We start from the raw sequence: 12,175 nt of genomic DNA on the forward strand, positions 1-12,175 counted from the left end.
CCATAAATCACGAAGCAAAGATTTTCGGAAAGCAATAATTTTAATCCTGACCACACCCACTCTGGCAAGGTTTTAAAACATGGGAAGGTTGAGGCCACTGAAAAAAAAAAATCATGGTACAGAAATTTGTAAGAAATTAAATAACTTCTATGTCTCATTTCTTTTAACTTCTCTCTTATCAGGGTCGGTGAATTTCTAACACATATGTTTCATGCAGATGCTTGTTTTTTAATAGCTGAATAAAATGGGACCATGAGAAAAGCAGAGGAAGAGGTAAAAAGCATTTGGAAACTGAGCACAATCATTTACATTCTTCCAACATGTAGAAATGTATCTTTAGTTCAAAGATTGCTGAAACTAATCTGCCTCAGGCTTTCCAGGATGGGTGTTCAGATGTTGCTTTGGAGTGCATAAAATCACATGATCAGCAGTGTCTTGTATCCGTCAAAAGAAACTTCTGAGCTGGGCATAGTGGCTCACACCTGTAATCCCAGCACTTAGCGAGGCTAAGGTAGGAGGATCACTTGAGTCCAGTTGTTTGAGATCAGCCTGGACAACATAGCGAGACCCCATCTCTACAAAAAATTTAAAAAATTAATGGCAGTCACCTGTAGTCCCACATACTCAGGAGCCTAAGGCAGGAGGACCACTTAAGCTCAGGAGTTTGCTGCAGTGAGCCATGATCCTGCCACTGCACTCCAGCCGTAGTGACAGAGCAAGACCTGGAGTCATTAAACAAGAAAAAAGGAAGCTTCTGCTTATAAAAGAGTAGTGTGCAGATTGGAGGAGTAGCTGCTTTGTGCTATGTTCCAACTTATTGCATTTACTTAGTTCTCTTGGGGTTGAAATAGTCATTATTCCTCTCTAAAATTTGAATGCTGCCCAGGTAACTTCAGCTTAGTAAAGTATCACAGACAACCACATCTGATTAGATTACTAATAACTTGTTTGCTATAGTCATGTGAAAAAAGATAGTGACCTGGCTTTTAATTAAAGAAGGAAAAAGGAGAACTCTCATAAAGTGGGGGAAGTGATTTTATGTTCTAAGAACTAAATCTGTAAGATTCTAAATATAAATCTATAGCTATCCAAAGACATAATTCATGTGAAGAATATTATCACACTAGTAGGTTTCTCAGACTGTCCTTATATATATAAACTCTGAAGCATGCATTTTCCCCAGGGGAATTGAATCCCTCTTGTTTCCATGACTAAAAGTAGCCTCATAGTTATAAAGAACAGTGAAAATGAGGTAATGCACATGGAAGTCCAAACTAAAAAACAAAATCAGACTGTGATCATTGGATAGAATTCTACATTGGGGAAAAACTTAGTGATTTCAAATTTGTTAATAAATATTGATTTCCTTTTATATTTAGTACAACATCAAACTAACCTCCATATGAATGCAAGTGAATCAAAATGAGTTTCAAGGGGTTGTAGCTAGTACACGGTTTCTACAGTTGATCAAACTATTGTTTGGACCATGATCCCTTCAACTCAGAAAACCCTGACACATGCCTGTGGTGTGTTTGCCAAATATCATAGTTTACTAACAGGAAATTATTCTGCTAATTATAAAACTGCACTAACACCAAAAAAAATCATATTTATCCAAGTGATTCAGTTGTTGTTACTGTACAAAAGAGTTAAAAATTGCCGTTCAAGTAACTTTCAAAGTCTAAACATGTATCCCTAAATTCAGTGATTTCAGTATATTTTTCTTTCAGGGATAATTTTTAGTGGTACCTTTGCAGGTAACGTTATTGAGAACAATAGAAGTTTTCAAATTAATGTTTAATCCCACCCTTGATTTTAAAAATGTGGGGAAATAAAAAGTATCCCTTACTAAAGATTACATTTCCCATTTGTAATTACTTTAAAAAAATTTTTTACTGCAATATCTACATAATGTCAATTTATGGCAAATTGTTGTGACTACAAATTCAGAGATCATCATCCTAGATTTTCATGTGTTTTATTTAATGTGTTGGGGTCTGAGTAACCCTCCTCCACTAGTAATACAAACGTTTGGGGTTGCCCTTAGGAAATAGCAATATAATGATTGGCTACCAAGCAAAATATCAGTGTTCCTGACAGTGAGCATGCTGAGAGCTAGCAAATAAATCCACGGTAGGAAAACAGAGCTCAGAACCATAAACCTCGAATTGTTCTGGTTTCCCATGTCGTTTCATTGTGAGTTACTGAATCACCCTTGTGGCCCAAAAGAGGTGTTACAGCTCCCCAAGTGCTCAATAAAATGCATTTCAGTCCTTGAGAGATTGGCTTCCTTGCTCAGTACAGTTTGAATCAATATTAAATGAGGCAGTAGTAGGCTTCTGGAGGTTTTGAAATATAGAAGTGATTTTAGAATAAAACGGTTGTTTTTGTCTGCAATCATGGTAAATGACCAAATGTAGGAGGCCCGTAGTTTTCGAGAGACTCTTCCATCTAATTTATCATAGAAATGTTATGAGTCATCTTAAAGGGGAAGGTTAACATGTAAACAATATCCACTTTAGGTAAGAACTGATATCTTAAAAAGTGAACTAAATATAGTATAATGAACCTAAGTTAGAAATGGTTGAAATACAATATTTTGCATGTAAGCCAATTTAGGAAATGAAGCTTTGTCTCTCCTCTGAGACAGTTGAGGAGGGGACGGGAGACACACCTCTGGCATCTAGAAATAGGTTTGGGAAAGAGGAGACCAGTTCACATGCTTTTCCTGACCTTCCGTTAGTTCTGCAGTTTGCTGTATAAAATAAACTCAAGATCTGATGTCTAAGATAAACTGGGACAAACACCTGAAAAAAAAAATCACAAAGAATGTTATCAGCAAATGCCCAAATTACAGTCAGGTGGACTCTACTTTAACTAAACTCGGTTTATAAAAGAAATATTGGCATACATTTGTCTTTAGCTTCATGTAATTATTGTAATCTTATAACATCATCATTTACTCGAGGGTTACTTTAATGAGCGTCTCTTTAGAATAAAAAGGACTATGAAAGTATAAAGTAGAAACCTTTCAAATAGTGGAAATATGATGAGATTTGAGAAACTGGGATTTACTTGTGTTCCTTAAGTTTTTCCAAATAATGTACTGCCCATAAAGAGGAGGCTCCTCTACACAGACTTACCATGGGCAGGGATCACACTCATCACTTCAGGTCATTCTTGCTGCACTTTATGAGGTCAATACGCCTGCTTTCCTCAATTCACAGAGGAGATGCAGCCTGAGAGTCAAAGTAACCTGGGTACAGCTCCATAAGATTGTCTTCAAACCCTTCTGTTGTCAGCTGCCATTTTGCATTCAGAGAGAGGTTCCAAGATAGTTTGAAAGTAGTGAAAGACAGAGAAAAAATGGACACGGGATTGGGGGAGGGGTTTGTACAATGGTACTAAGATGCTGACTGAAAGTGGAAAGAAGTCGTGGGTTGTGGGGAGTAAGTAGGATACTGGGACAATGAGGTGGAAAGTGGGAGAGGATGAAGAGTTTGCCTTTGAAAATGTTGCCACTGGAAAGCAACTGAAGATGCTTTGAATACAGTGTTGATAAACTGTTATGGTTGGGTGTTTAGTAAATTACTTTGGTAATTTACTTAACAAATTGTTCTTTGATATCATGTAATGTAAATATAGAAATTTTTTCATGTCAACCAAAGAAGTATCTAAACCCACTGACTCCTAAACTCTGATGCCCAAGGCTCTGCAATGTTTGAGCCCAGGCTGTTTCCCCACCCTCATCTCCTTCTCCCTGTGTGCACCAGCATACTGAGCTCCACACTTGTTCATGAGCAGACTGAACCAGCATTAACCTCAGGGCCTTTGCACTTAACTCTCCTTGAAATGGTCTTCCCCAAAACAGTACTTCCTTCTGCCATTATACCCTTTGCTTCTAAGCAAGTACTAAGTGGAATTAGTACTATTCCACTTTCTAATCTGCCACAAAATTTATTTTTATTGGTAATTCATTCCCACCTGATATTATCCATTTGCTTCTTTATTTTCTTTGTCCTCTCACTAAAATTTGATCATCAAAAGAGATGGGACTTGGCTTTGTTCACTGTTGCAACTCCTACACACTGGAGTAATGGAGATTTGGGGGTCTGAAGTTAAGTAAAATAAAGTCAGAAAGAATTTGGAAAATTACAAAACAAAATAGGAATGAAAGTTAATATTCAGAATGTAAGAAAAATAAATTGCAGTGTTTAAAATCTGATAAGTAACACAAGCATTATAAAATCCACAAAACAATAATTTTTGTTACTTTATGAACTGACCCGCTTCGTATATTTTTTCTCCACAATTTTTGTAACATACTCTTTGCCTCTTCAAATTATAACAACTTTGCAATATAATTTTCTATAGAGAGAATAGAACAATTATTTTGTCTTTTCTCTAGCATGGATGATCAAATTTAAGTTATTAAGAGTTTATAAAAGCTTTCCAGCATCAAAATTAGTTATTACTAATGTCTTATGCATTTTTAAATTGTTGTCAAATGCAAATAAAGAAAAAACTTCTCTAAGTTTCTTTAGCATATGAACCATAAATTTGAGAGAATATGCCACAGAGTAGTTTCTGGCTGTATACAGTTCCAACCTTTTTGTCCTCCAAAACATATATATTTCCCATCCTGGGGGCCTCAGGATATGGATGTATTACATCATGACCTCTGGCCCTGCACCTCTTTTCCAGCATTGGATGACTGTCTACAATGGGCAGTAGGAATACTCTGGATGCCATTTCTACACAGGATACTACAATAACCCAGCCATAAATGAAAGTAATTATTGTCCAATAAATACATCCCAGCAAACCTAGCCTGACTGCATCCCAACTCAACTTTCTTTAGCTCAGTTTCAAAAATAACCAGTGAATTGAACACTACCCAACATGACAGAAGGAAGCTGGGATGTAAAGAAGACAGCAGCCATATCATTTGCAGTTAAAACATTTTGCTTTTGCACATTTGTAAAGGTATGTGACTATGTGAACACAGTGCTAAGGCCCCTCCCAGAACCTGGAAAGGGATCCGTACAAGTAAGGGGGCTTGAAACTCAAGCTTTTGTAGCTCCACAGTAAATCCACTCCTGCCAGAAACTTATGGTATTTGTAGGTACAAAGTAGACAGTCAAAAAATGTTTGGCAGATGAATAAATGAAAGAATCATGCAATAAAATATATTTTAATACATCTTCCTTAGCATTGCCAAATCAAAGTGTCCTTCAAATTAAATGGGACCCGTTAGCTGTAGGTTACATTTATCATATTAAAACTGTGCTAAATATCTGAGTGATTTGGGATCTATTCTCAGTACGAAATATGTCAAGGAGATTTATTAATTATAAGCACAGATATATTGACCTTTTCCTTTTTCTTCCTATGGGGAAATTAAACATTTCTGTATAACTTTGCTACCCTATCAAGTGTGCTTCCTCACATGTATACTCTAAGCAGAGCCATTACTTGGAATGTCATATTACTAAAATTAAGGACAAACTTTCTTCATTGCCTATGTTACAATTGCCTTTTTATGAAGGACAAATACTACTCTGTGACATTTATTTTGTTATTTTGTGGCTTCTGGGGAAAGAACTGTGTGAATATTTTTTAAGTGATGTTGTAGTAGAAGGAGCTGAAAAATTGAAGGCCTGTATTTTCCAGGTGGGGCAAAAATGTAGATTTTAATTTAATTGTAAAACAGAGTTCATGTTAGAAAGAAGATTGGGGCATCAGGTAAGAAACACCATATTAGGCTGGGCATGGTGGCTCACGCCTGTAATTCCAGTACTTTGGGAGGCTGAAGCAGGTGAATTGCTTGAGACAAGGAGTTCAAGACAAGCCTGGGCAAAATAGTGAGAACCCATCTCCACAAAAAATACAAAAATTGGCTGCATGTGGTGGTGTATTCCTGTAGTCCCAGCTACTTGGAAGGCTGAGGAGGTAGGATCACCTGAGCCCAGGAAGTCGAAGCTGCAGCGAGTTGAGATGGCGCCACCGCATTCCAGCCTGGGCAACAGAGTGAGACCCTATCTCCAAAAAAAGACAAACCTCCTATTGAATGAGGGTTCCTGGCCTTTAATATGCTCCTTTCTTTCTTTTGCCCATGGCTAGCATATCAGTCTCTCTGGTCATCAGAAAGTGCCTATAAAATCAAATCAGCTCTTGTAAACCTGACTCTGAGTATATATTTATGTACCACTGAAAAACTGTGTGCCACTTTCTGGACCTGGAGTCCATCAGAGAATGCCAGCATCAGAATGTTTCTTGCAGATGCTGATTTTTTCCACTTGACATTCAAATTGAGATAGTTGGGAGAAGATGAAAAGCTATGGGGCAAATAATGGTGTACTGACAGAAAAGTGGCAGCCTTCCTGAGAGGCTTTCTTTCGCATGCCTAGTTTAGGAAAACAGAATTCTGTGATACTGTGAGTGGAAATACAAGGCCTTGGTTGGACCCATCAACCATGAATCAAATTACAGGCAATATTTCCCACCTTTATGTGATTGCCTCTTTTTAACACTTTTTACTTTTTTAAAATTTGAAATTAATTTTGAGTCCTAATTGGAAGATACATAATGGTTAGCATGAAAAGACAAATAAAGGTGCAGCCATCTGTTTTTGAAATGCTGGGGAAAGAAAATACACATATCCATTTGAAGATAGATTTTTCTCTTAGGTATTGTGTGATTGGTTGCAAATCACACTTTGAGGTATCCTTTCAGAGAGCATGTTCCTGGACACATTCACTTCCTGATTGCAGTAAAATCTTTTAAAATCTCTGGCGGGTAATTTGCTGCTGTACTGCTGCTTACTACAACTTGAGGTAGGGAGAAAGAAATCTGTTTAAAAGGATTAAGAAAATGAATAATAATTGTAGGCTGTCTGTTAAAAACCCTTCACAGTGTGTAAGTCTTGTTTATAAGTGAGTACACGAGAGATAAAGCAAGTTCCGCTTTATCAGTAAAGCACAGACATATTTCAGCACGATTAGAAACAGATAAAGATTTTTTTTCCCTCCCCTTGGCTTCGTTCAGCTAGTGTAATGAACATTATTGATTAAAATGTTAGGATCAATAAAGATTTAAAATTGCAGTGGAGGAGACCTTAATGAGGAGAAAAAGGTTATGGTCTGTTGAGTAAGCTGTTAGTTAAATGCTTTGTAGAAAACTGATTTGTTTTTCTTTTTTTTGAGACAGAGTCTCACAGTCGCCCAGGCTTGAGTGCAGTGGCGCGATCTCTGCTCACTGCAAGCTCCGCCTCCTGAGTTCACGCCCTTCTCCTGCCTCAGCCTCCCAAGTAGCTGGGACTACAGGCGCCCACCACCACCACCTGGCTAATTTTTTTTATTTTTAGTAGAGAGGGGGTTTCACCGTATTAACCAGGATGGTCTCAATCTTCTGACCTTGTGATCTGCCTGCCTCGGCCTCCCGAAGTGCTGGGATTACAGTTGTGAGCCACCGTGCCCGGCCGAAAACTGATTTTTTAAACATGAACTGTTAGTTATTACTGCTTGGCCTTCATTGGCATCGGCTGTTCTGCAGCTTGCATGTACATGTAAAACAATATGCATTGTTATCGGACCCACACACTAAAAGTTTGTGAACATCATGTACAACTAGAACTTAATGATGAAACTTGAACATGTGTTAATAATAATAATGAATTCTCTGTAATGAGAAAGCTGCCTCTCAAGTCATTTAACAGCCAATGGAACTTACACATTTCTCCTTAGAATGCAGTAATGTGTAATCACACAGTTGCACTTTGTGAGGTTCTAATATTATAACAGGAATGTTTTAAATCCCTCTCTCCTCTTTTTCTTAATTATCAGTATCAAAACCTACCAAATGCATTGGACTTCTGTGTTAGAGCCTCATAACCAAGAACTTCTGTGTTAGAGCCTCATAACCAATGAGTTAGATTTTCCTCCCATAGAAACAATTGCATTGTAGAGCTTACTTTTATTTGCAGGGAAAAATACTAGACAGATCTGGGAAAATACACAAATAAAACAACAAACTACAGGGAGGTAAATGCAAAATAAGGAAAAGGCTAATTAAAATACAAATATGTTGGAAAAAACAAGTAAATTAAAATCCATTAATACAATTTTAGGAGAAGCATCTAAAATTGACAATTTTTATGAAATGTATGCAAAAGATACTTTTAAAAGAACAGTTCAGAGACCAGCACCTGAAAATGTTAACAAATAAACATAGGCTTTCAGGGGTACTGTAGAGATCAATGTGGAGGAACATAAAAGAATACCTTAAAGAAAAGGAAAAGAACAGCCGGGCACAGTGTAATCCCAGCACTTTGGGAGGCCAAGACTGGTGGATCACCAGGTCAGGAGATTGAGACCATCCTGGCCAACATGGTGAAACCCCGTATCTACTAAAAATACAAAAATTAGCTGGGTGTGGTGGCATGCACCTGTAATCCCAGCTACTGCTACTTGGGAGACTGAGGCAGGAGAATTGCTTGAACCTGGGAGGCAGAGGTTGCAGTGAGCTGAGGATGCGCCACCGCACTCCAGCCTTGCAACAAAGCAAGACTCCGTCTCAAAAAAAAAAAAAAAAAAGAGAGAGAAAAAGAGAGAGAGAGAAGGAAAAGAACAAAGGCTCACTAGTCACTAAACGCTGGTTAGAACACTTTTCTCAGGGCTACTCTGGGTATCACATTTCTATATAACTAGTTATGAGTTCCTTTTGGAACTTTTACAAATACTCTTTTAGATTGAGTCCAATAAACACATTTAAAAAAAATCAATTCTGACCTCAGTAAATAGTAATTTCACCATTTATTCTTCTACTATATTTGTGCATAAATCAGTATAAATCTATTAACTATCAATATGTAGAAGTTAATGATAAATATTCTTTAGTCATTTCTTCTAAATTACATGAAATATCATTAAAGAATAATATTTAGTAATAAAACTTGTTCTAATTCTGGTTATTTAATTTTCTGTAGATAAGTGCTCTTATAAACAGTTCATCATGAGTTTGTTTTAAATTTAAATACTTAATTTCTGACCCCTGTAATGTACCTTTATAATCTATTTTTAAACTGGTACTTTATGTAGAAAAATCAGTGGTTCATTGTGTAGCTGCTTTTATTTTGGCTGGTGCTGATTTTGTGATTAGTAATCCACATCATCTCAAAGGGTGTATCAGGAACCATGGGGTCTGACTTGCCCTTGCCTTGGCCCCCAGGTGCACCCTGAGCGTGACGCTGGAGCAAGCCATCATTCTGGCCAGAAGCCACGGACTGCCACCTCGTTACATCATGCAGGCTACAGATGTGATGCGGAAGCAGGTAGGTCTCATGCAGACTCGGGAAGAGTTGTTTTGTAGGCCCTGGACTTGAAGATTCCTTTGTTCATTTATCAGGGGTCTGACAGGTGCCTGGATGTGATGGACAGTTTACTAGGTTCAGAGGTAACTCATGAATGAGAAATGCTCCCAGGGAGAAGATGCTGCAGGCACCAGTCTGAGGTTCTGCAAGAATCTTAGACAACTCTGGAAAAAGGGAAGTCTATGCAGTAATCTGCAGGCAGAAAGGGACTTGACTAAGTGGAGTAAGGCAGCAGTGAATTTGGCGTTTATGTAAGGAACAAGTAAAAGGACATATGGCATTTTTTGGCAATTGTTAGCTGTAAAGCTTGGGGCGGATAGGGACAGCAGCAAGGAAGAAGAGGAAAGAATTGAGGGTCCTGCTGGCTCCTGGTGACTGCCAAGGGACTTTCATGCCATACTTAGTGTGTACATTTTTCTGAGGATAAAGCACTTACCTCAAATTTTCCCTTAGGGGATAAATAGCAGTCTTTGGACTGTCTTCGGGTCACTGGAGTACTTATAGGTGAGAATATACTGTCTTATAAATAGAATGAACTTTATTCTATACAGTAGCCCAATAGTATTCTAAGTGTGGCGGTTTAGTTTTTAACCCTTAAAGTTATTTTAAAAAATGCACTAAGCTCCAATTTACTAATTAAGAAAATGTGCTTAATCTAGCAGAAAATATACTTAACCTACAGAATGACAAAAGAAATCTAAAGACATAAATTTTATATTTTATTCTACCACCTTTTCTTTGGGCTACCACAAGAAATTGATTTAACAAATTTCTCTACTTGCTGACTTGGTTTGAGTTGCCCAGTGACAGTGAGTGATTTAATTTTTAGGATATGCTTTGTAATTATGACTACTTTGTTTATTGGAAGCTTAGTGTCTAACTCACAGGCAAACATATAAATCCCTCTGGGCTTGCTCCCAAGACTGCATTGCAGAATGCCAACAAAGCCCATGAAAAAGTCAACTGAAGAGGCAAACATCAAGCTGGTGTCTGCAATGTGAAGATCAGGCACAGAGAGAGCATATACATTGGTACTTCTGGTTAGGGCTCAGGAGCTGAAGATTGAAAACCAAGATCTTAGAAGGTCCAAAAGAGATTTGTTAAGTAAAGTTTAGAGCTAAGAAGCATGTGACATACTGTGGGCCAGCTGGAAAGGGTAAACACAGATGTGATTTGCCAGCAGGTTTAGGAAGGACTTTTTGGATGTATATACAAATTATGTTTTAAAAAGTAGATCCAGGTAAACTTATGATTATCCATATCAGAGTTGAGATTTAGGTTGCTAAGAAATACAGAAAGAAATTAATTGCCTTTCTGTTTGATTATGTTGCTTATTAGAGTAAGTTTGTAGGAAGACTTGGGAAGCGCCATCTCAAAATTATAGCTTATGACAAGCAAAAGAGACTGGAATTTACTTTCTTTTAGAATATTCCACTAAGGAGGTAGTTATGAGTTGGTGACATATCCATTTCTACTGTATAGATTTGAATAGTCATAATTATATCAAACACTTTAACTTCTTAAAACTAAAAGTGGGAATAGAGAAAATAGAGAAAAAGTAATATTGATATTATGCAGGCCCCGATGACTCACTTAACTGGTGTAAAGCTCTTTAAAATACAATGTAAATTATATTTATATAGTATTACTATATTGATGTGCATTATGGAAGTATAGTATAATTTTAAAACTCAAAAGCCATGAGTTCCTTATAAAATTTCTGTTGATACATAAACTGCACTATTTTGTCAGTATATATCACTTGTTCTTCCCCCGAATTTTTAAAAAAAATGAATACATTTGGAATAGGTAGCTTTCTTCCTTTGTTATTTGTTCCTCTGCCCCAAGTTGTGACATCCCAATGGCTATGAGAGGCAACGAAATAAGGTTTAACTTCTTTGTGAAAGATCATAGAGCCTGGGACCCTCTTTAAGGAAACTGGGCAGACTGGTGGCCCCAGAGATTTCTTCAACAGTCCCCTATCACGGATTCTCTTTCCAGTATTCAGCAGTAGCAGACAGTGAGATTTGCGACTGAGGTCCAATCCACAAGCCAACTCTTACCTACTTGTGATTTGAGCAGTTAGAATGCAAGTCTGAATCAAAGGTCTAGCTTGGATTTTCTCTCCTTTTTACCTTTCAGCCTCAGGGACAATTACTTAACCATTTAGGCTCAGCTTTTTAGAGACCAAGTGGTTAGATATTTGTCATCTTCAGTATATATTGAAGTATTTGCATTATTGCATTATCGAATTTGTATTATGATATATTAAAGAATAATATTTACTATCTATTAAAGTTTTACAATATATAAATGAATAATATAATGAAAAAAACTAAGATTTTTTAATTTTTTGGGGAATAAGAACCTTTTTGTCATGATTTATTGTTCTTATTTATAATTTCAGTATTGTTTTCCTCTACAGATTTTGTGTATATACTTTCTGTGGAGTTGTTATTTTAACTCACTGCTTGAGTTTGAAAGAAAGACAAAAGACAGGAGAGAAGGGTACTGTGTCTTTCACGATGCTTTGCTAATGATTATAACAACCTTAGGCAGCACTTTATGTAACCAGCTGATTTGATTAATAAAAGGCTTGCAGTAGAAACTGTCATTTACATTATAAATTTAAAGTTTTCTATTCCATAAATTATATATTCCTAGTGTTCTTTGATGGCAGCCTAGAAAAAAATGTCTTTTTAACCTTTGTAATAAAAACTGGGATTCCAAAGTATCCTGACCCCTTACCTTCAGTATCAAAGCATCACACTGGACACAGAGAACAAAGACATGAGGTCGATGTGG

The 12,175-nt window shown here is 37.1% G+C and overlaps 1 protein-coding gene across 2 annotated transcripts in view; it reads left to right on the forward strand.

Annotated features, from left to right (window-relative positions):
* The window catches only part of PREX2 (phosphatidylinositol-3,4,5-trisphosphate dependent Rac exchange factor 2), a 309,846-nt gene that overhangs the window by 281,210 nt on the left and 16,461 nt on the right, over window positions 1–12,175 (forward strand). For both annotated transcript variants that reach the window (XM_063668842.1, XM_054499002.2), the window contains exon 38: window positions 9,229–9,331. In XM_063668842.1, coding sequence (XP_063524912.1) covers window positions 9,229–9,331 — 103 coding nt within the window. The remainder of the gene's footprint in view (window positions 1–9,228; window positions 9,332–12,175) is intronic.

Source organism: Pongo pygmaeus, chromosome 7, assembly GCF_028885625.2.
Source record: "Pongo pygmaeus isolate AG05252 chromosome 7, NHGRI_mPonPyg2-v2.0_pri, whole genome shotgun sequence".
Lineage (NCBI taxonomy): Eukaryota > Metazoa > Chordata > Mammalia > Primates > Hominidae > Pongo > Pongo pygmaeus.